General features: G+C 42.4%; 1 protein-coding gene across 1 annotated transcript in view; it reads right to left on the bottom strand.

The window, feature by feature from the left end:
- Positions 1 to 452: 452 nt before the first annotated feature.
- The window catches only part of GGT7 (gamma-glutamyltransferase 7), a 63,156-nt gene continuing 40,395 nt past the window's right edge, over positions 453 to 23,213 (bottom strand). The window contains exons 11-15 of the mRNA XM_060230977.1: positions 17,918 to 18,070; positions 5,845 to 5,953; positions 3,762 to 3,899; positions 2,807 to 2,906; positions 453 to 1,472 (exon numbers count right to left, since the gene is read on the bottom strand). Of these exons, the coding sequence (XP_060086960.1) occupies positions 1,309 to 1,472; positions 2,807 to 2,906; positions 3,762 to 3,899; positions 5,845 to 5,953; positions 17,918 to 18,070 (664 nt within the window). The 3' untranslated portion in view covers positions 453 to 1,308. The remainder of the gene's footprint in view (positions 1,473 to 2,806; positions 2,907 to 3,761; positions 3,900 to 5,844; positions 5,954 to 17,917; positions 18,071 to 23,213) is intronic.

Here is a 23,213-nt window from a genome sequence, read left to right as displayed (position 1 = left end):
GGGGAAGGGGGTAAGAAAGAAAGAGCACAATACAATTTAGAGGTTCCAGAGCTCCACTCCTGTGAGCTCCTGCCTAAAATGAGGCCTGGTTGAAACTCATTAAGATGTTGAAATCAATAGCAAGACTTCATTGATTCAATGCCACAAAAGGGGAAGTACCACTTCCACTTCAGACAGGCAAAAGGATTATATAAATACAAACATTGGTAGAATTTGAAATTATTGGAACATGTCGATGCAAATCTCTTAACTCATTGGAAATATTTGAGAATACCTAGGGGCTAACCTTTGCTGCTTATTCACATCTACTCAGGAAGAAACATTCCAAAAGACGAGAATTGGTTACTAATATATTAGAAATAAATGTACCAGACAAAGAAAGATCATCTGCCTGATCCTTGAAGTGAACACCCTGAAGTTAAAGTGTTGGCAAAGTGTTGTTGGCAAACTATTTGCTACCTTTATGGGTGAACACAGAGGGATATTATTTAAAGAGCATTCGAAGTAGCTTCTTCCCCTGCAATAAGAACCCAACTCATCCTGATGTTGAAGCATAGGAGGAGGTCAAATCCTGCATCATCCATCAGTTTATCACTTAACTTCATGAGTCAGGAAGGTTATCAAGTGTGTGTGTGTTTAAGTAGCACATATGTGTTTACATCTGTGTGCTTATCCTTGCCTTACAAAGGAAAAAAACTCCACAAACACTAACTGAAATTGCAAGATGGCTGCAGAAATTAGAGGGGAGGAAGATAGGTTTGTAACATCACAAACACCAGCCACTGTGAAGCCACCCTTCACAGATGTTATCTTCCCTATTTAAACTTGTATCTGTAAAACTGGTTCTTAAAAGACCTTGCCTCAGGACAAAATATGTACATTTACAGAGCAGAGAAACTCCAATGGTATAGCATATGTGGCTTTCTTCTTGAGTGTTCCCAATGCTCATTTAGAAATCTCTTTCTGTGCTATGTTAAATGGCAGGAATCAGTCCTAAACAAAATGCTGTCTAAATTAAACTTGTTCCCTGTGTTCCTAATATAATAATGCCTGAGATTCTTGTAACTCAAAATCATTCAAAAAACCAAAAATCTAAGGGCTATATTGTGGTTTTTATCAGCCTTTTTTGCTGCTTTGTTTCAGTTACAGAAATGCAGACGGGGCCTATTTAGCAATGTATAATCCCACAACAAACACTGTTTGTTCCACACCAGAAGGAATGATAAAAGGACTGTTTAGGAACATGCACATTGTATTTTTTTTGGGGGGGGGGGACCTCATTTCATTAACAAACCCATCCAGGAGTTGCTATAAGATTGTGGCTCCTTCTGCGTCCATACTTCTTGGGTCCTTCACACCAATTATGAAGTTGTTGGTTCTTCTGGCTCCATGAACTAGGGAAAGCACCTCAACTCTTTCCACATCTTGACCCTGGCTTCTTAAGAACTTGACATCTTCTTCAGGAAACTCACCTGACAGGGAATTGTAGATGAGGTTATTCTCTATACAACAGCCTTTACGTCTCCTTCCTTCTCATATATTAGTTCCCATTAAAGGGTATCAGATATCCTCTTGACTGGAAGTTGCAGTGACCACTGGAGAAAGTGGGGTGTTCATGACATTCCATTCTCAGTGGAGGGGGGTATAGAACAGGTCCATTGTGGTCCCTATCAACCTATATGTGTAAGAGCCATCAAGTCACAACTGACTTATGACAACCCCAGTAAGGGACTTCCAAGGCAAGTGAGAAGCAGAAGTAGTTTTCCATTGCCCTCTTCTGCAGAGCCTTCCGTGGTGGTCTTCCATCCACTGAACCTGATTAGCTTCTGAGAACTGACAAGATCAAGCAATACTGTGCTGCTTTCCCTTCCCACGTCAACCTATTTCCCCAAATTATGTGTCTTAGAAAAGTAACATTCAGTACACAGTTGCAAAGCAAATATTTCAAAAGTGGAAGAAAGCAGGTTTCCCAATTATTTCTCAACAAAAAAGGGAAAAGAGAAGAGCAAAGAGAAATGAACTTCAAAGGACGTAAGACTGATCTTATGGTAATTGAAGTTTTGTGTATAGCTCTTAGCTAACCCAAAAAACCCTATTTGCTTGTGAAAGGGACAAATCACAAGGTAAGGCTGGCAAGATGAGGAGAGTCACTTAGCCTGTTTCAAGGGCCTGGTAAATTTCAATCTGGAGCCTATCAAAGGAGATCCTTCTCCCCTCTGTCATCACCTCTCATACACTGCTACACACATAGTCTGCAAGCTTTGCTCCCAGCCTTCCAAAATACGAGGTGCAAAACCGTGCCTGATCCTGTGGAATAGTTCACCAGCCATGCCCCATTGGTGGGAATTTTGAATCAGAGCCCCAATCTTCTAACAAAGAGTCACCTTCTCCAGTTCAGGCAGATATATGGAATGAAAGGGAGACCTTTGACAGGCAGTCCCTTGTCAGGTCTACTCTTTCCAATCACAGAGATGATTAAGAAGCAAAATTTCCCATTTTGCCCCACCAAAATTATGCCTCCCAGGACTTGACAGATCTCCAGTAACAGGGAGGATGTAAGCAGGGTCTGCATTGCAAGGTTGAAAACAGAAATATCTCTCATTTTTCCATTGGTGGAAGTGTTGAGCTTGAGTGAAAAAGCTGGCTGAATCCAGCCCATGGTTAGGAGCCACCCCCGTGGTGCAGGTGACAAAGATTACAGACTAATTTCAGAACTGCTGCAAAAATGCCTCCCTACTCTATGGGTAAAACAAAACAAAAGGGGGACAGAAACCCAAGATTTGTGTTCTACATTTCTCATACTTACTGTCAACCTCCAGGACATTAGACTGAAGATGAGGATGAAGTCGGCCTAAGGAAAGGCTCTCACTCAAGTTCTTGTTATAAGTTAAAACATTGACTAAAACCTGTTTAAAAATAAACACAGATAGTAACAGTTCTGAGAAACCCTTAGCAACAAAGTTTTGTGCAGATGGGGAGAGGATCATAACAGAAAGCCATGCTCCCATGGCATACCCAACCTCCTTGTGTGAGAAGATATGTCTGCACAGGCCTGGGAACACCTGGGAGCACACTGCCAGGCCTGAAAGCATCTGCTGCATTGCAGATTGAGCCAGCTGGAGCCCTGGCCAGCCCAGGCAGAGCTCCGCTCCTGTGGGATCTGGCAGGGAAAAAGCCCTGGCACAATGTCAAATTCCCCCCCCCCCATTGCTCTGTTGAGTGGCACTAAGGAACAGAGGGTCAATGCCAGGAGTTCCCCTGCCCAGACCACGGAAATTACAACACTAGTGCCCACTGATGTGTTTCCTAGTACCCATTTGCTTCTTTCCCTAAACAACTGCCTTTCTCCACCTTAGCAGAACAGGTGGTTCTTCAGAAGCACAAGCAGAATGATGCTATTACAATCTTCCTGTTTGAGGGCTTCCTATAGGTAGCTGGTTGGCCGCTCTGAACTGAATGTTGGACTAGATGGGCCTTTGGTCTAATCCAGCATGGCTTGTTTTATGTTTTAGAAGGCTTACATTTATGTTCTACAGGGAGTGCCCTTTCAAAAATAGTTGCATCTTTTGCAGGAAGATGTTTGACTTGGAACTTCCCAACATTTTGTAACTGCTTCTTATAGCATCCATTTTGAGATTGGTCCTATCTCCCACAGCAGCCATTTGTGGCTCAAAATCCCAACCATGTCCATGGGCTTGATAAGGTTGGGGGGGCCCTCTGTGCTGCTTCTTAGGGGCCATGCTGTGGTGTTCAGAACTGACCTGTGTAATGCTGCTTAGTGCTTTATCTCCACCATTGGCTCCTAGACAAAGGTAAGTCCCACACATCCCTTCTGATGGTCGAACAACAGTGGGTAGTAAGAAAGACAAAGGTCTCTTTCCAGGCTGAATAAAATTCCTCTGTAGGAAAAAGAAATCCCCATTCCCAAAATGTTATTAAAGAGATTTGTGATTTTTTTAACCCTCCAGGGAACTATCTTCTGTTTACACTAACTTCATGTTTTCAAGGCAATAAACATTCTTACCAGATTTCCAGGTAACTGGATTGAATGTGATATACTTCAAAGCACCTACTTAAACACTATTATATAACATTTTATCTAATTATCTTCTCTGCAGGAAACCCAAGGCCATTGATGAATGATATACTGTGCCCAAGAGAAAATGGCTGTTGACTGAAGGGGCTTTCCAAGCTAAGGGCTAAGGCTCAGAAACAAAACTAGTAAGTTCACAGGAAATTCACAATCAAATCTTTCAATGCATTTCAGTCACATTTGGAAGGGGATGAACTATCTAGAAAACATGGAGCTGGGGGAGGAGAGTTAAGCCTTTCCCATGCACTGTTTTCCTGAAAGAAATGGCTCCCCACAACTTGCTCTTAGTCAGGGCTTTTTTTGTAGAAAAAGCCCAGCAGGAACTTATGCGTATTAGGCCATTCCCCCTGGTGTCACCATTGTTTCACACATGGCTTTTTTTGCAGAAAAAGCCCAACAGGAACTCATTTACATATTAGGCCACATCCCTGACACCAAGCCAGCCGGAACTGTGCATTCCTGGAAGGAGGGAACAGCTACATCCTGTGCGTTCCTGTTCAAAAAAACCCCTGCTCTTAGTCCTGAAAGGGGAAAAAATAAATATGCCTATCCTCAACCAGTCTTTTTCTCCCTGCTGGGTTTAACAGTGCCTGGTGGGGGATTTTTACCAGGAATGCCACAGGAGAAAGGATTATACCTTCATCCACTTGTTGGGGCCTCAATCCAAATCCCCTTCTTCCTACAAGCTACAAAAATGAATTGGGAGATCAAATTACAAATCTCACACATTGCATGTTTCTTGGTCCTTAGAATTCCTGTAGCCTGTGCAAAACAATTTTATGCGCAGAGAATAGTATCATTTATTTAGAATAAATAGTTTGGAGCCATTTAAATGTTCAAGGTATTATTTTCTATCTCAAATGCACTTGGAACATTATCTGTTATGGAACAACTGCATGTCAAAACCCACATGTTTTTTCAAAACAACTGCATGTCAAAAACTACAGCAAGCAACACCACCCCTACACATGTGTTTTGAGTGGTACAGTCATCTGAAAGAGCTTATAGTTATGGTCTTTCAGATTTTCATACATTCATAGCCACGTCTTCTAGGCAAGTGAAAGGGAATTGGTACAAACAGAACTTTCATATAATGTGAAAACATTCCTATTCTGTACAAAGGAGGGAACAGCTACATCCGCACAAAGTGAAATTGCTCAAAAGTTCAATGTCAGTTAATTCTCAGCCAAATATTATGCAGCCTATGGCAAAAATGTTTTCTTATTAAGATAATTTGAAACCACATAGCAGAGACTCCTAACCCTTTCTTTTCTACGTATATTGTTTTGTACCATGGTTAAGGGCTTAATTCAATGAGCTATGGTAGATCCATGATGGAGTCTTCTGGCATCTTCAGTGCTCTCAGAAAGCAGCCACTTGGTGCCCAGTTTAGATCAGGGATGTGGCACTAGTATGCTTAACCATTCTTCATGCTACTTCTCCAGGAAAGCCTCACACTACCAAGCTGATTTAAGCCCTGGCAGAGAAAGAGACAGGCTGTTTGTTTTTCCTCCATTCTGGAGCTTAAAGCATCATGGGGAAATCATTTTATCTGAGGGGAATTGTGTAATGGAGAGGGTTAAACACCCACAGACCCCTGTCTCAACATAATGACTCTAATCTAAAAACTGTCCTTGCAACTGCTTTTTGAGAAAATTGGATAGGTCACACTAAAGAAAACTAATCATGGATTAAACCCTTATATAGTTATTTCTATTTCTATTATATGAACCAGATTAATAATGTATTACCATGGAATGGTTCCCTGTGTTATTCACCCAAGAAAAATCCAACATCTGACTATTTAAAAGGATTCCTGAAGGTGTCATAATCCCACTTCCAAAAGGCCGGTTCAAGGAACTGTAGAGAAAAACAAAGAAAAATAATGAGAAATGAAAACCACCAAATGATTCATATATTCATCTGTCACTTCAAACTTCTTGATCTGCCCAATAAATTCTCTAATACACTTTTCTTCTGCTCAGCATTTCTAGAATAAGGGCAACCCATCACTGCTGATACAGTTAGACCTATCATCAGCATCTGATACCAAGACATTTTGTGGCTTGACTGCAATCAATTGCCTATTATGCATGGATATCTTCACTCACTTTCACTGTGCATGTCCATCAGGTTTTCTTTGTCATTCTCCATTGATTTTCTTCCCTTCAGTGCTCAGTTCGCTTTCTGGTAGCTATTTTTCTGGGTTTTCTGAGAGTACTTTTGTGCCAATTTTCCCCTTGTTTTGCTTCCAAGCTGAAGGTAATTCAAAAGTGAACAGATTCCCTCAGATTTCCTGCCACCCTTATGCCATCCCTCAAAGGTCACTATGCACCCACATTGAAGTTGTTCTGCCGACTCTGCACCTTCCACCATCCTCTCCCCTTCATTGGTACACAAGATCCATTCCCCCCTTGTTTAATTTTTTTTATTTTTTTACAAGCGGTGTGAGTCTAGTGATATGAGACTACTGCTAGTCTCATCACTGAAGGGTGAAAAGTTAAAAAGAGCTGAATGAGATTTAGTTCCCTGCTGGTATTGATTTGAAAGCGGAATCAGAGAGGAGGTGAATGGCAACATCCACAGTGCAAAAAAAAAAAAAAAATCAGTGCTGAGTGCAAACAAAATAAAGGGGGAGGATTGTCAGTACAGAATGAAATTGACATGAGATGTAAAGAGAGAGAGACTGGAATGGGAAGTATAAAGCTTTGAAAACAATTTTACCTTTCATACCGCCAAAGTTTTTTGGAGGGAACCATTTTGACAGCCTCTGGAAGCCTAACAAAATGGCAGCTGAGCCACATGGACCTTCTGCAAACCCCCAAATTTAAGAATCACTTGGGATCGATCCATTTGGAGCAACATAGGACAGGCTTTTAAAAACTGCTAGGGTCACAACCAGTGTGCAGAATCAAATTAGAGAATCACAAAGAGAAAATGATACACATTTGCAAGGGAAGTCAGGAAATTATCATTACTATGAAGGTGCACTAAGGCAAAAACACCTGCCCTTTTTTCAATTTAGTGGCACAAGACTAAAAAACTCTCCAGAGCATCTGCCAGAGGACTCATCCCCATACAAATCGCAGCCCTGGGCAAAGTGTGGTGGAGTTGCAGCTGACTGCACAGGTACGCATGCATGCCCACTCATGCACATTGCCAATGATCACAGCTTGCTATCCCAGAGCTAGTGGGTTCTACCATGCATTCTCTACACTTAACATGTTTCCCCATATTATGACATTGTGTGACTCTTTCCCATTTTTCATGGTGACCAATAACACAGCAGAGAATCCCCTGGTGCCCAGCAATATGGAAAACAGTGCTTTGCAGCTGCTTGTCATTTTCAGAAAAAGCCTGATCATTTTAAGTAGTGGATTTCCCCCTGCCCTTTGCCTGCCTACCTTTCTGTTCCTTTTCATTCAGCAAATTAACTCTAAAATCCATGTGCAATACCTGAACCATGAAGATTTAAATGGAAGGTGCTTACTGATTGCTACTGCGCAGCTGCAATAGGGCAATTGTGTGATTTAAAAAAAACACAACTTTGGATGCCCACCCCACCTCCCCATGTCACAAATTACATTCCATCTTGATTTAGGAAAGTGCATTTTACCAATTGTAGCAGCAAAATGAATACATCGGAGGAAAAAGAATGGTGCTTAAGAAAGGCACAATTTTTTTTAAAAAAAGATTAAAGGCTTACTGCTCTGAAAATCTTAAGTAAGACGTTTGCACATAATGGGCCAATGTTTGGGATAAAAGGGACTGCTCTCTGCTAGTTTTACTTGGTTCTTGCTGACAGGAAACAATGAGTTAGCATACGGGAGGCAGAATCCACCAGTTAGGACCTGATAATGTGGGGTACCACATTGACTTGTAAGACTTTTGGCCAAAATAATCAGGAGATTTAGAGTGGGTTGTCACCAATATGCTGATGGCACCCAGCTGTATAGCTCATTCTCCCAATCCCTAAAGACAGCTGTGTACATTCTGAGTCAATGAACTGAGTCTGGTGTCAGCTGACTAAGGGTAAGCAAATAGCAGCTTAGCAACACAAGATGGAGGTGATGCTGGTTTGGAAGTCAGAATGTTTGATTGGTGCTGATTTACCAAACTTAGATGAGATCAAGCTTTTCATAGTGGATCAAGTAAAGAGCAGGAATGCCCCTGGATCCCCTGGATCCAGCCTTGTTAATGGATACACAGGCTGTTGTTGTTGCTAGGAGTGCCTGCTTTCAGCTGCATTAAGTTCATAAACTGGTATCTTATCTAGACTTTGCTGAACTGATTACAGTATAAGAACATAAGCGAAGCCATGTTGGATCAGGCCAATGGCCCATCCAGTCCAACACTCTGTGTCACACACAGTGGTCAAAAAACTAGGCGCCATCAGGAGGTCTATCAGTGGGGTCAGGACACTAGAAGCTCTCCCACTGTCCCCCCCCCCCCAAGCACCAAGAATACAGAACATCACTGCCCCATATAGGGAGTTCCAACAATACACTGTGGCTAATAGCCACGGATGGACCTCTGCTCCATATGTTTATCCTCCAGTCTAGATTGTTGTAATAAGCTCTCAGAAGTCTCAGAAGCTTCAATTGGCACAAAAAGTGGCAGCAAGACTCCTTTCTGGATTCAGTAGTCTGTCAGTGGAAGGCAGGCTTCCCAATCCCCAGGTCCCAGCGGGGGATCCCCCGGTTTTACAAGCTTCCCCCCACCTCCAGCCAGCTGGCTGGTAGGGGGAAGACCCCCACAGTCACCATATACCTCTAGGTTTATACCACTATATACCTCCGGCAGGTTTAGAAACCTGCAAACAGGTCCATTTTAAAAATGTGTGCCTTTAAAGTTGAGCAGGAAGGACTTCCGGTGTAATGGCGTGGTGAAGCAGAACGAATCTCCCGAGCTCTGGGGAAAAGTTCTGTTTTGGTGGGCAATTGAGAGAGCTTTCCTATGGGAAGTGTCTCCTAAGAGGTATCAGGGGATACCTCATAGTCCGGGGAGCTTTTTGGGGACTGGAAGAGAAGCGGAGGCTCTTCTTTCAGCCCCATTCTGTCCCTTTGGCCGATGCCCTCCAACACTTCGGTGTCTAACCGGGCCACCGGGTAAGGAGCAGACGGGGTGAGCGAAAATCTCCGTAAGAGACTCCCAATAAAAAGAAACAGAAAGCAGAAAATTGATTCCAATGGGAAACATACCTGGACTCAAATACAAAAAGGTATGTCTCTATAGAACGAGGAAACAGAGACGCGGGCAGAGACAGAGGCACGGACGCGGAGCCGAAGGGAGGCTCGAGAAAAGAACCGGGGGTGGCATAGAGCTCCGGCATGGCGCCAGCAAGCAAACGCTTGGGAGGGTGGCATTTGACAGAGAACAAGAGGAGGAGAGGCTGCAGAGGAGGAGAGGATGCGTACAAGAGGAAGTTTAAAGACTAACCTACCAAAATTAAGCTGGAAGCTGAAGCCCGTGAAGCCTGGAAAGTCTGAGAGAGAAGTGGACAGCAGCCGACGGATACGGGTGGCGACCATATGAAGAGCCGGTGAGTGTTTGGGGCGAGCGAGAGCAAGAGAAAAAGAGGGAAAGCAGAGAGACTAAGAGAGGAAAATAGTTTGAAAAGGCGGAATTGGTGAAAGAAAGAGGAATTAAGATCTGGAAGGAAGGGAAAAGAGAGAACTGAAAGTGAAAGAGATGGGGGATGAAGCGGATGGCGTGGAGGCTGGAAGACGACGAGGTCTAATGGCGGCTCAAGCGACTAGGGAAGTAGAAGAAGGGGGAATGGCGTCTTCGGGCAATAAGAAGATAGAATAGAGCAAAGACTGCACGAACTTACCAAAACGTGGAGAAATAGAGAAAATAGAGGACTGAGTTGTTAAGGGAAAGAAGCTAGAAGATAGAAGGATGGAGAGTTGTGGATATAAATTTTTATAAGGGTGAGGAAACAGTTTTTAGCAGTGATTGCACTGCGGCTGTTTCCCCGCCGAAGATGGGCTTATAGACAGTATAACAACGGCCTGAGAGAGACAACAGACATAGTGAAAGCAGAAGAAGGAGGCAGTTGGAAGGAAGAAGAAAGAAAGCAGCAGAAGGAGAAAGAAGAAGACGGTGAAGAGGGAAGGTTGGACTGAGTTGGACTGTGTTTATTTAAAGTTGGACTGTGTTTAGTGTGGGGTTAAGAAAGCTGGCAACTCACGTTGTCATATCAGATATTTTGTAAGAATTGTAAGAATTGCAAATAATATTGTTTAATAATTAATTGGTATCCACTGTTGGCAGGAGGGATTAGCTGAGGATTGACACAATAACAGGGAAAAAATATTAATAATTGGTGAAGTGGTGGATTTATAAGTAGAAGTGAGTAACGATGTTAAAATGAATTTCTTGTTTGTAATAGTAATAATTATTGGGTTAGTTGAGTAAATGATAATTTAATGAATTTAATGAACTCATTTAGGTATGTTATGAATTGATTTAGGTATATTAATTAGATGAATTGTGTCTAGTATGGTTAAAATGAAATGTTTGTTGAGATATTAAATGGGTGAGTAATTGTTAGACTATTGAATAAGATATTAGAAACAAAAACTTGGAACTTGATAACACTGGTATTTATAGGCTTATGAAATTATCTGACATTATATGATATTATATATGACATTGTAAAACTTAATAGTTTGATGAGAGTTTGAAGAAAAGAATATTTGAAGCCACAAGAGGGCAATATATAATAAGGAACAGGGAATTGAGAAAGGAACTGTTAACTCTAGTTAGGAATGGAAACTAAAGTGAAGAAGTTTGGTCAAGGCACCCCCCCAGGGGGTGGGGGGAAAATGACTTCAGTATCTGTTAACCAAGATGCACTGGAGAAACTACAACAAATTGTAACAGAAGGATTTAAACAAAATCAGGAAGCTTTGGAGACTATGAAAGTTGACTTGATGGGACAAATAGAAAAAACCAACAAACAGGTAGAAGAATTTCAAAAACAACTGTTAGTCAACACGCAGCAACTACATAACCTATCTGCCAAGGTAGAGAAAATAGAAGAAAAGGAGAAGGATACAACCAACTTGGCCCGAGAGAATAAAGCGTGTATGACAGACTTAGAAGAAAGAATAATAAAACTGGAAATGGAGAAGGCTGCATACATACTGCGCTTCCAAAATATTCCGGAAGAAAAAGAGGAGGACATAATGAACAAAATCCTAGACATATTAATTATAGATGAGGAAGATCTACTAGAAGAGGGAAAGAGAGACATTGACTGGGCTAAAAGAGTCTCTTCCAACTACACGAGAAAATTTAACTTACCAAGGGAAGTGCAAGTTAAATTTACCCATATAACAACATGTGAAAAAATTTTGAAGAAAGCAAGAGAATGCGAATTAAAATGGAAGGATGCAACCATCAAGGTGCTCAGAGAAATACCTTGGGGAGTAAGACAACGGAGATTCAAATATCGCAAACTGACATCTTGGCTATTGAAACACTCTATACAATTCAAATGGCTTATCCCGGAAGGGATATTCTTCTTATACCAGACTAGAAGGTATAATATAACCTCTATTGACAAGCTGGAGGACTTCTGGGAAAAATTTGTTGATCCTAGTAATGGCGAATCAGAAACAGAAACGGGAGAGGACCCAGAAGAAGGAGAAGTATTGAAGGTAACAAATAAAGAAGATTCCCAGAAGATTCCAGGAGGAGTTAAAACAAGACTACAATAGAAAAAGGTCTTAAGGAAAACTCTAGATAGTATTGAACCATCAAAATGAACTCAAGGACGGGATTACGAATAACTTCAATCAATGTTAATGGTTTAAATGAATCAGGAAAAAGAAAAAGGATTTTTCAGCAATTGAAAAAAATAGATTCTCAAATAATCTGTCTGCAGGAAACCCATATTAAGGAAGATGGTGTTAAATATTTACAAAACGGGAAATTGGGTACATTGTATTACTCATCAGATCCAGAGAAGAAGAAAAAAGGAGTCGCTATCTATGTGCAAAAACACATCAAATCAAACTGTTTATACACCGATAAGTCAGGAAGAATAATAATCATTCAATTAGAACTTAATGGCGACAAAATGATAGTGGGGAACATCTATGCACTGAATGAGAATTTGGAAAGATTTTATAAGACACTACATGAAAAATTATTGGAATTTAATTCAAAAAATTGTTGCATTATAGGTGACTATAACGCAGTATTTGAGTTAGAAAAAGACAAAAAGTTTGAGGGGAAAAAAAAAAAGAAGACGGAAACTCCGTAGCACTTTTCCTAAAACCTTTTTGAAAATGGCTGACGAACTTAACTTGGTGGATGCATGGAGGACCAAAAACCCACAAACGAAGGATTACACGCACTACTCCTCAGCACATAAATGCTAGTCAAGGATTGATATGTGTTGGTTATCGGCAGACTTGATCTTGTCCCTTAACCAACCGGATATACTACCCAGAACTTATGCAGACCATAATCCAATCCAGATAAATTTGTTAAAAATACAGAAAAATCTTCGATGGACTCTTAACTTACAAATTTTGAAAGAATCAAGGTTTATAGAAACAGCAAAGAAAGAAATGAAAGAATTTTTTCATCATAATCTTAACAAAGGTACTAAGATGCATTTAATCTGGGATGCGTTTAAAGCATTCTTTAGGGGAATTGCAATACAATACTCGGCCAGGAGGAAGAGAGAGCGTATGAAATCTTATAGTGAACTAGTAGTTAAATTGAAGGAGCAAGAGGAACAACAAAAGAAGAAAAATACGAAAGAGATAAGACTTAAGATCCTTGCTATTCAACATCAACTGAACATATTATTTACAGAAGAGGTGGAGAAGAACTTGAAATGGGCAAAACAAACCCACTTTGAAAATGCAAATAAAATTAGCAGATGGTTAGCTTACAAATTGAAGAAAGAGAGAGAAAAAAAGATTATAAGGTCCTTGGAAAATGAAAAGAAAGAAGAAGTAACTCAAAATAGCCAGATGAAAATAATTATTCAAGAATTCTACCAAAGACTATATAAAAGACAGGAAATCCCAGATCAAAGGCAAGAAGATTATATTGAAAGTGTTAAAATTAATCGGATATCTAAAGAACAACGAGAGAGCCTGGGAAAGCCGATTACGTTTCACAAAATTGCTGAAGCAATAAAATATCAAAAACAGAATAAAGCTCCGGGCCCAGATGGGCTTCCTATTGAATTTTTAAAAACTTTTGAAGAAATTTTGTTAATTCCATACAAGAATGTAATAGAGGCAATCCAAGAAACTAGTGAGATCCCGGCCTCTTGGCAAGAAGCGCTTATTTCTCTAATTCATAAAGAAGGAACCGACCCTGTTAACATAAAAAGTTATAGACCTATCTCACTATTAAATAGTGATTACAAAATTTTCGCGACAATCCTGGCAAACAGACTCAAGAAGGTAATTACATCAGTGGTACATGAAGATCAAACTGGGTTTGTACCAAGGAGGTTAATGAGACAAAATGTGAGATTGTTATCAAATTTGATGGAGTATTACAAAGACCACCCAGAGAAACAGTTTGCTGGGATAATGATTGATGCTGAAAAAGCATTTGACAGAGTTAATTGGAATTTCATCTTAAAATTGTTAGTAGCGATGGGATGTGGGGACAAATTTATCCAACTAGTAAGAGCTATCTATACAAAACAGAATGCAAGAGTAAATTTTAACGGAACCAGAACGGAACTAATTGAAATAGAACAAGGTACTAGGCAAGGATGCCCCTTATCTCCACTACTCTTTATCGCAACTCTAGAATTTCTAACAAAAAAATAAGAGAAGACAACAGGATTAAAGGTACTAAAATCAAGAATGAAGAATTTAAGATACAAGCTTTTGCGGATGACCTACTATGTATCCTGGAAGAACCAATGTCATCGATAGATCAACTGAAAGAAAGATTACAACAATACAGTGAAGTATCTGGCTTTAAAGTTAATATGCAAAAAACGAAATTCCTGACAAAAAATTTGAATAAAGAACAAATTATACAACTAGAAAAAAAATCTGACTTTAAATGCGAAAAGAAAATAAGATATTTAGGAATCCAATTCACAAATGACTTAAAAGACCTTTATCGTGACAATTATGACAAAACATTAAAAGAAATCCGATCCGATCTAGGCAGATGGGCAGGTTTACAAATTTCGCTCTTGGGCAGAGTTGCAACGATTAAAATGAATGTGTTGCCCTGAATTTTGTTTCTTTTTCAGATGGCCCCAATTATCTTGCCAAAGGAAAGATTACAACAATACAGTGAAGTATCTGGCTTTAAAGTTAATATGCAAAAAATGAAATTCCTGACAAAAAAATTGAATAAAGAACAAATTATACAACTAGAAAAAAAATCTGACTTTAAATGCGAAAAGAAAATAAGATATTTAGGAATCCAATTCACAAATGACTTAAAAGACCTTTATCGTGACAATTATGACAAAACATTAAAAGAAATCCGATCCGATCTAGGCAGATGGGCAGGTTTACAAATTTCGCTCTTGGGCAGAGTTGCAACGATTAAAATGAATGTGTTGCCCTGAATTTTGTTTCTTTTTCAGATGGCCCCAATTATCTTGCCCAAAACATTCTTCCATCAGCTTAATAAAATGATCTCGGAATTTATATGGCAGGGCAAGAAGCCCAGAATTAAGCTCAAAGTGCTACAAGATTGCAAATCTAGAGGAGGTTTCTCACTTCCAGACTGGAACTTATATCACAAAGCATGCTGTATTGTATGGCTTAAAGATTGGCTTACTTTAGAGAACAAAAGGTTGCTGGCCATCGAAGGAGCAGGACTAGAGAGAGGCTGGCATAACTATGTTTGGTACCAAAATCCACGTAAAGGCAGTCTCTTTCTAAGGCATGAAATAAGAAAATCCTTATTTAGAGTGTGGCTTGAGATCAGGAGTAAGTATGTATATACTCCCTTATGGTTATCGCCTATAGAGGCCTCCACACACCCGAATCTGTTTAGGTGGGAAAGCCCTAATGCATATGGAAACTTATTAGATAACCAAAATAACTTGAAATTGGAGGAAATTGGTAAATTAGATTGGTGGTTGCAATGCCAAGTAAAGTCGAAATACCAAATGGACAAAGAGAAAGGTTTTCCGAAAAAAAAATCAAAATTAAATGAGTTGGACCGATTACTGCAAATGAACCAAAAACTTATCTCTAACGTGTATAAGTGGCTGCTTCAAGATAAAATGCAGGATGAAGTAGTGAAAGAGGCTTGGATAACTTGGTTAAAAGACTTTGGCTACAACATAGAATTAGAAGAGTGGGATAAAATATGGAAACAAAACCTTAAATTGACAAGATCTGCGGTCTACAAAGAGAATTTGTATAAAATGGTATATCGCTGGTACCTTACCCCGGTACGATTAGCAAAGATATACCCCGATTATACCAACAAATGTTGGAAGTGTAAAAAAATTAAAGGATCCATGTATCACATATGGTGGCAATGTGACCATGCTAAAAAATATTGGGCTTTGATTAGCACATGGATCAAAAAAATCCTCAAAATTAATTTACCTCATACACCAGAATTGTACCTTTTAGGTATTTGTAGAAACAATCTTCCTAAGACCACCAGTAAACCATTATTACATATAGTCACCATAGCAAGAATTCTTTATGCTAAATATTGGAAGACATCTATAATACCAAACAGGGAAGAATTTATTGCAAAATTATTAGAAGCCGCAGAGATGGATACGTTGACCACAAGATTACAAGAGGGTAATATGCAAAAATGTAACGAGACATGGAATCCAGTTTATCTTTGGGTGAAAGATAAAGGTGCAAATTTGGAGTAATAGAGATTGTTAATTGGTGGACCCTATGATTGGGGAGTTTGGAGTGTGATTTGTTTATGTTATTCTGTTGACTGTTATGTTGCTATTTTGTTATGTTATGTTCTTGTTGCTTTTCTTCTTCTTTTTGTAAATAAAACCAGTTTATAAACGGAAAAAAAAATAAAGTTGAGCAGGAAACAGGAAGCGCTTCATGGGGAAGGGTCAGCAGCAGTTTCCTCAGAGCACAGATCCTCCATTTGTTTTGCTTTCATTTTCAGAGCAAAGTTGTGGTGGAACCAGACCCAGTAAGTGTGTGTGTGAGAGAGAGAGAGGGAGGGAGGGGGCAGGGGATCCCCTGGTTTGGAGGCTCTTTCCCCGCTTTAGAAAGTGGGGGGGGGCAGGGAAATGTCTACTGGGCACTCTATTATTCCCTATGGAGAATGATTCCCATAGGGAATAATGGGGAATTGATCCATGGGTATCTGGGGCTCTGTGGGGGGGGATGTTCTTTGAGGTAGAGGCACCAAATTTGCAGCAAAGCATCTGATGCCTTTCCTCAAAACACCCTCCAAGTTTCAAAAGGAGTGGATCAGAGGGGCCAATTCTATGAGCCCCCAAAGAAGGTGCCCCTATCCTTCATTATTTCTAATGGAGGGAAGGCATTGAAAAGATGTGCAGTCCCTTTCAATGTGATGGCCAGAACTCCCTTTGGAGTTCAATTGTACTTGTTCCAACCTTGCTCATGACTCCACCCCCAGGGTATCCTGGCCCTACCCCCAAAGTCTCCTGGCTCCACCCCCAAAGTCCCCAGATATTTCTTGAATGGGACTTGGCAACCCTAGTGGGAGGGCCAAAATTGGCCTTTTTGTCTCCTTCCAGCAACACAGCTTCTGTCCTGACTGCTGTCTCCCAACCTCTGCAGCTAATAGTTCACATGAGTTGAACAACCCTAGGAATAAACTTTCTCATGGATAAAGAGTTGCTGGAGGTGGGGGGGATGTAGAAATAACTTGCAATCCTTGTGTTGTGGATTCAACCCACTATTTACTGCTATTTATTTTTAGATTATTTTAATTGTCCTTAACTGCATTGTTAATTGAATTTTTATACCATTGTTTGAGACCTTGAAAACTTTTTTCATTGGAGTATAAATGTATAGAATTACTCATAACAAAATAAATATGATGCCACCTTCACATTTTCTTTGACCTTCAGTAAAACCCATTAGGGCTGCTATTCTCCAGGTGGGCCATAGAGCTTCCCTGGAATTACAACTGATATCCAGACTACAGAAATTTGTTCCCCTGGAGAAAATGGCAACTTCAGAGGGTGGGCTCTATAGTATTCTATCTGGCTGATAACCCTCCAGTTATGTCTTGAAACATAAGCTGATGTACCGCATGGCGATTGCTACAGAGGTGACCCCACGGGTCCCCGGATGTAGCTCGCCCGTCAAGATCTGTGGCGGGAAGTTTGACTGGTCGGGATTGGACTGGTCAGTCTGGGGGGCAGTTCCGGGAAATGTATATAAGCGGGACCCGGCCCGTGTGTTCCCTCTTCTTGTAATGTACCACCGAATAAAGCATGTTGCCTTCAACCCGTCTCGCAACTCAGTACATTACACCTCCTCTCCCCAAACCCTGCCCTCTCCAAGCTCCATCCCCAGTCTCAGGAATTTCCCAACCCAGAGTTAGCAACCCTAAAATCTATACATACACTCTTGATTTTGGCCTTGCCAGGAGCCACTGAGGTCTAACCCAACTGCCTAATGAAGATCTAAGATACTGTTCCACATAAGGCATTGATCCATAATGGCTACTGATGGCTGTGGCATAGCAATCTGCCAATTAGATCTCAACATGTAGTCTACAAGATGTCATTATCATATTATTTCCCATTTGTGGGGTCAATCTGTCATCCCTATGATAAACTGCACTTAAATATGGAAATCCACATCTAAATTTGCAGAGAGAGAGAGAGATCCTTACCTTACAATGGCCACAATGTAGTCATCAGGTCCCATTACAAGGACCTGGCTAGCAGAGGGACCACTTTCTACAGAGAAATGTGGAACATGATGATCAGGGGCAGAAGACTGGGAATCATTAATCAGTTGACGCAGCAAGTTTGCAGTTGACTGACTACATCAAGAAAAGAGAGAAGAATAGTGCATTTTAAAAACAGAAATGCCCAAGTTGAGGCACTCTGCTTATTATGACTCACAAACTTTGTGATTTAACATATGAAAGACAAGATGGTGTTTGGGCTTCACTCTAATAGAAGAAACAAAATGGCCCATAGCACAGCAAGTTGAGCAGCAACAAGGGACAAATCAAAACATAAAACTGGAAAGGAAAGGAGAAATATATTAGGGGACACCAACCGCAAAGACACATGAAAAATTGTCTTGTGCTTCTTAAAGATCAAGAGAGAGGATGGAGGTTCAGAAGGAGTTAGTTCCACATTGAAAGACCCTGACCGTTTTCGCACACAGCTTACCACGCAGTCACAATCCTGTTCCCTCCGCAGCATCTGGTTGGATTTCCCATCATCTGCGCTGAAGTTACAGGAAGTGCCGTGGCTTTTGCATAGCAAATGTAAACCGCTAAAACCCAGTTTACGTTTGCTACGCAAAAGCCGCGGCACTTCCTGTAACTCCGGCGCAGATGGTGGGAAATCCGACCAGATGCTGCGGAGGGAACAGGATTGTGACTGCATGGTAAACTGTGTGCGAAAACGGTCCCTGAGTGAACAGCAAAGATCTCATTAACCTCTAATTTACTATTGGTAGTATTTGGGTTATAATTTGAAAGATGAAATATATGACAAACTAGAATGTGGACAAAAAAGCCTGAAGGAAGAAACTGTTATATTTTTTTCTTAGTCTCTACAATGTCTAGCATCACATAAATAACAAAACCACCACCACCACAATAATAATAATAATAATAATAATAATAATAATAATAATAATAATAATAATTATTGTTATGGCCTGCCACCTATAATCACATCTAAACTGTCACCTACAGTTACTCTTATGACACATCCAGCAATCTCTTGCCCCTGAGAGTACTCCCATGTCAGTCCAAAATCTAACACTCAAGTAATCATTTAATAATAAGCACTTTGGATTTATCCCCGGCTGATTACTCAGCGTGGCTTATAGTCTCCTTTCCCTTCCTCTACCCACAACAGACACCCTGTGAGGTCAGTGGAGCTGAGAGAACTCTAACAGAAAGTGCTCTTGAGAGGAGCAGCTCTGAGACAATTTATGACTGACTCAAGGTCACATAGGGTTGCCAAGTCCAATTCAAGAAATATCTGGGGACTTTGGGGGTGGAGCCAGGAGATTTTGGGGATGGAGCCAGGAGACATTAGGGGTGGAGCCAAGATCAAGGCTGTGACAAGCATAATTGAACTCCAAAGGGAGTTCTGGCCGTCACATTTAAAGCGACGGCACACCTTTTCAATTCCTTCCTTTCATAGGAAATAATGAAGAATAGGGGCACCTTCTTTTGGGGCTCATAGAATTTAATCCCCTGGTCCAATCTTTTTGAAACTTGGGAGGTACTTTGGGGAGAGGCACTAGATGCTATACGGAAAATGTGGTGCCTCTACCCCAAAGAACAGCCCCCCCCAGAGCCCCAGATACCCGCAGATCAATTCTCCATGATTTTCTATGGGAATAAATCTCCATAGGGAATAACAGAGTTCCCAGCAGACATTTCCCTCCCCTCCCCCCGCTTTCTGACAACCTTGAAGCGGGGAGAGGGCCTCCAAACTGGGGGATCCCCTGCCCCCACCTGGGGATTGGCAACCCTAAGGTCACATCAATCTCCTTTCCCTTCCTCTCCCCACAACAGACACCCTGTGAGGTCAGTGGAGCTGAGAGAGCTCTTACGCAACTTGAGATCAATATACCTGTGGGACCGCCTCTCCCCATACAAGCCCCAAAGACTGCTGCGATCGGCCAATAAACACCTTCTTGCCATCCTTGGCCCAAGGGACGTCTGGCTTGCCTCGACCACGGCCAGGGCTTTTTCAGCCCAGGCCCCGGCCTGGTGGAATCAGCTCCCTGTGGAGATCCGGGCTCTATCGGATTTGTTTCATTTCATAGGGCCTGCAAGATGGAGCTGTTTTACCTGGCCTTCGGTTGAGGTAAGCAGACGTCCTCTCATTCTACTGTCTATACCATCTATTGCCCTCTCCCAGAATGGGCTAAAAAACTACAATGAGCCGAAAAACTATGTTTTCACCTGAAATATGTGCCTGCCCACCTGTGTATATTTTTTGAGTTATATTTTAGTCGTATATTATTAAGTTATTGTTGTATTTTAACTGTTTTACCATGACTGTGATTCACCCTGAGCCCGCATGGAAAAGGGCGAAATATAAATTGACCAAATAAATATAAATAAATAAATAAGGGCATAAGAGAAGCCGTGGCCCATCCAGTCCAATGCTCTGTGTCACACAGTGGCCAAAAAATTATATATATATATATATATATATATATACACATATATACATACATACACACTGTGGCTAATAGCCTCTGATGGACCTCTGCTCCATATTTTTATCTAACCCCCTCTTGAAGCTGGCTATGCTTGTAGCCGCCACCACCTCCTGTGGCAGTGAATTCCACATGTTAATCACCCTTTGGATGAAGAAGTACTTCCTTTTATCCATTTTTAACCCGACTGCTCAGCAATCTCATCGAATGCCCACGAGTTCTTGTATTGTGAGAAAGGGAGAAGAGTACTTCTTTCTCTACCTTCTCCATCCCATGCATAATCTTGTAAAAAGGCTTCCCAACCCTCCTGCCCTGGCGGGGGACCCCTGGATTTGCAGCCTCTTCCCCCGCTCTCCAAAAATCTGGAAGTGGGGAGAGGGGGGGGAAACGGCGCCAAGGAACGTGGCGAGCCATGAGTCCGGGTCCTTCTGAGCCCATCTCGGAGGAGCAGCCTCTAAATAAATCCAAGTGGGCAGCCCTGTTGGTCTGAATCCTACTTTGTTCCTCTGGCCTTGGATCGCTCCTACATTGTAGGAAAGACTGCGCATGCATTCGCGGCGAACCAGGCAGGCCAGACTCTCTTTCGGTTGCGCTCGTTTCCCCCCCCCCACATGATCGGGCTGGGCGGTGCGCAGGCGAGTTGCAGGGCTGGGCAGCAGCAGGCGCTGAAATTCAAATCTGAAGGGCGGTTGATAGCCACTCTTGCCTCAGAGGGACGCAGCGAAGGGAGAGCGAGCGCCATAGCGGTGCCTGTTGCAGACATGGACCCTTTCTCTGAGGTAAATGGCTGCTCACTGACGGGCCGGTTCTGTTTGTGGAGAGGGAGCTTTGTACGGGTGGGAGGGATGCTGACGGAGAGAAGCCTTTGTGTGTGGGGGGTGAGGAGGAAGGTTACTTTGTGTGGCGGCAATGACGACAACCTGCTCGCCTTCAGGGCTTGTTTCTTTAGAGGGAGCCCGGTGGCTGTCAGATAGACCGGCCTATGCGCAAACAGGCATGCATGGCCGGGTTCTGGTGACAGCAGTGGCGGACTGGCCATGGTGTCAGCTTAGGGTTGCCAATCTCCAAGTGGGGGCAGGGGATCCCCCAATTTGGAGGCCCTCCCCCCGTTTCAGGGTCATCAGAAAGCGGGGGGAGGGGAGGGAAATGTCTGCTGGGAACTCTATTATTCCCTAGGGAGATTTATTCCCATAGAAAATAATGGAGAATTGATCCACGGGTATCTGGGGCTCTGGGGAGGCTGTTTTTTGAGGTAGAGGCACCAAATTTTCAGTATAGCATCTAGTGCCTCTCCCCAAAATACCCCACAAGTTTCAAAAAGATTGGACCAGGGGGTCCAATTCTATAAGCCCCAAAAGAAGGCGCCCCTATCCTTCATTATTTCCTATGGAAGGAAGGCATTGAAAAGGTTTGCTGTCCCTTTAAATGTGATGGCCAGACTCCCTTGGGAGTTCAGTTATGCTTGTCACAGCCTTGATCTTGGCTCCACCCCTAATGTCTCCTGGCTCCACCCCCAAAGTCTCCAGATATTTTTTAAATTGGACTTGGCAACCCTACTTGTAAACCTCTATCATGTCACCCCGCAGTCAGTGGTGGGATTCAGCCGGTTCGCACCGGTTCTGCAGAACCAATACCTAATGTGCTATCGGTTCGGTAGAACCGGTTGTTGGCCGGGCGCCTGCTTTTAATTTTTATCCACGAAGGAGCCTCCAGCAGCCCGCCGCATTGCAGCGTGGCTGCCGGGGAGATTTTCCCCCCTCCGAGGAGAGAGCGGCCAATCTAGCGCGCTTTTGGCACGTTTGCAGGGGGCGGGGCTTCTGTGTGCCTTCAGAAGCCTCCGCTCTGTGTTAAGAGCGGCGAGCTGCGTGCATCGCCTTCGCCGTCCTCAGGACCCCTCCTCGGCAGCTGATTTCCAGCGCTCAAGATTTGTGGGCCACGCATGCAGGGAGACCGAGGCTTCGCTCAGCTGCCGCAGCTTGGAGGACTTTCCCTTCAGAAGGTTCCTTTTGGTTTTTTTTTTTTAGCTTGTTATATTTTCTTTAAAATGGTAGTTGATATTAATTATTTTTTCTATATCACCCTGGGAAGTGCCAGTATATTATGAACACAAATCTACAAGCCTTGCATGGAGCCCTTAAATGAGAAATGAGCCTCTGAATGTGTATCTACAGGCTTATAGTACCAGTTTTATAAAACTGTACCAGCGGCCTGCTCCTCTCCCCTCCCGTCCCCTCGGGTAAAAGCAGAGAAGAGGGTGGAGGCAGGCCAGGACTCGGACTTGGGGTTGCTAAAGAGGCAGCAGCGCACAGCGGCCTGCTCCTCTCCCCTCCCGTCCCCTCCGGTAAAATCAGAGAAGAGGGTGGACTCGGCTGACTCACTTTTGTGCATTGGCCCTGAAAGATGACAGAGGGGTATGATGCTAAAGATATTTGCATGTGCGCCTGGAGCACACAAGGAGCAAGGGCCAGATATTCCATGGATTGTTAGTACCTAGTTAGTGCTTTTCATTTTGTTTATTTTCCTCAGTGCACCTGGATTTACCTTGTAGTTAGGGTTGCCAATCCCCAGGTGGGGGCAGGGGATCCCCTGGTTTAGAGGCCCTCCCCCTGCTTCAGGGTCGTCAGAAAGCAGGGGGGGGTGGGGAGGGGAGGGAAATGTCTGCTGGGAACTCTGTTATTCCCTATGGAGATTTATTCCCATAGAAAATCATAGAGAATTGATCTGCGGGTATCTGGGGCTCTGGGGGGGGGCTGTTTTTTGGGGTA

The sequence above is a fragment of the Heteronotia binoei genome, chromosome 2 (assembly GCF_032191835.1).
Source record: "Heteronotia binoei isolate CCM8104 ecotype False Entrance Well chromosome 2, APGP_CSIRO_Hbin_v1, whole genome shotgun sequence".
In the NCBI taxonomy this organism is placed as follows: Eukaryota; Metazoa; Chordata; class Lepidosauria; order Squamata; family Gekkonidae; genus Heteronotia; species Heteronotia binoei.
Note: the sequence above shows the minus strand (reverse complement) of the source record. Positions and strands in the feature narration are given on the sequence as shown.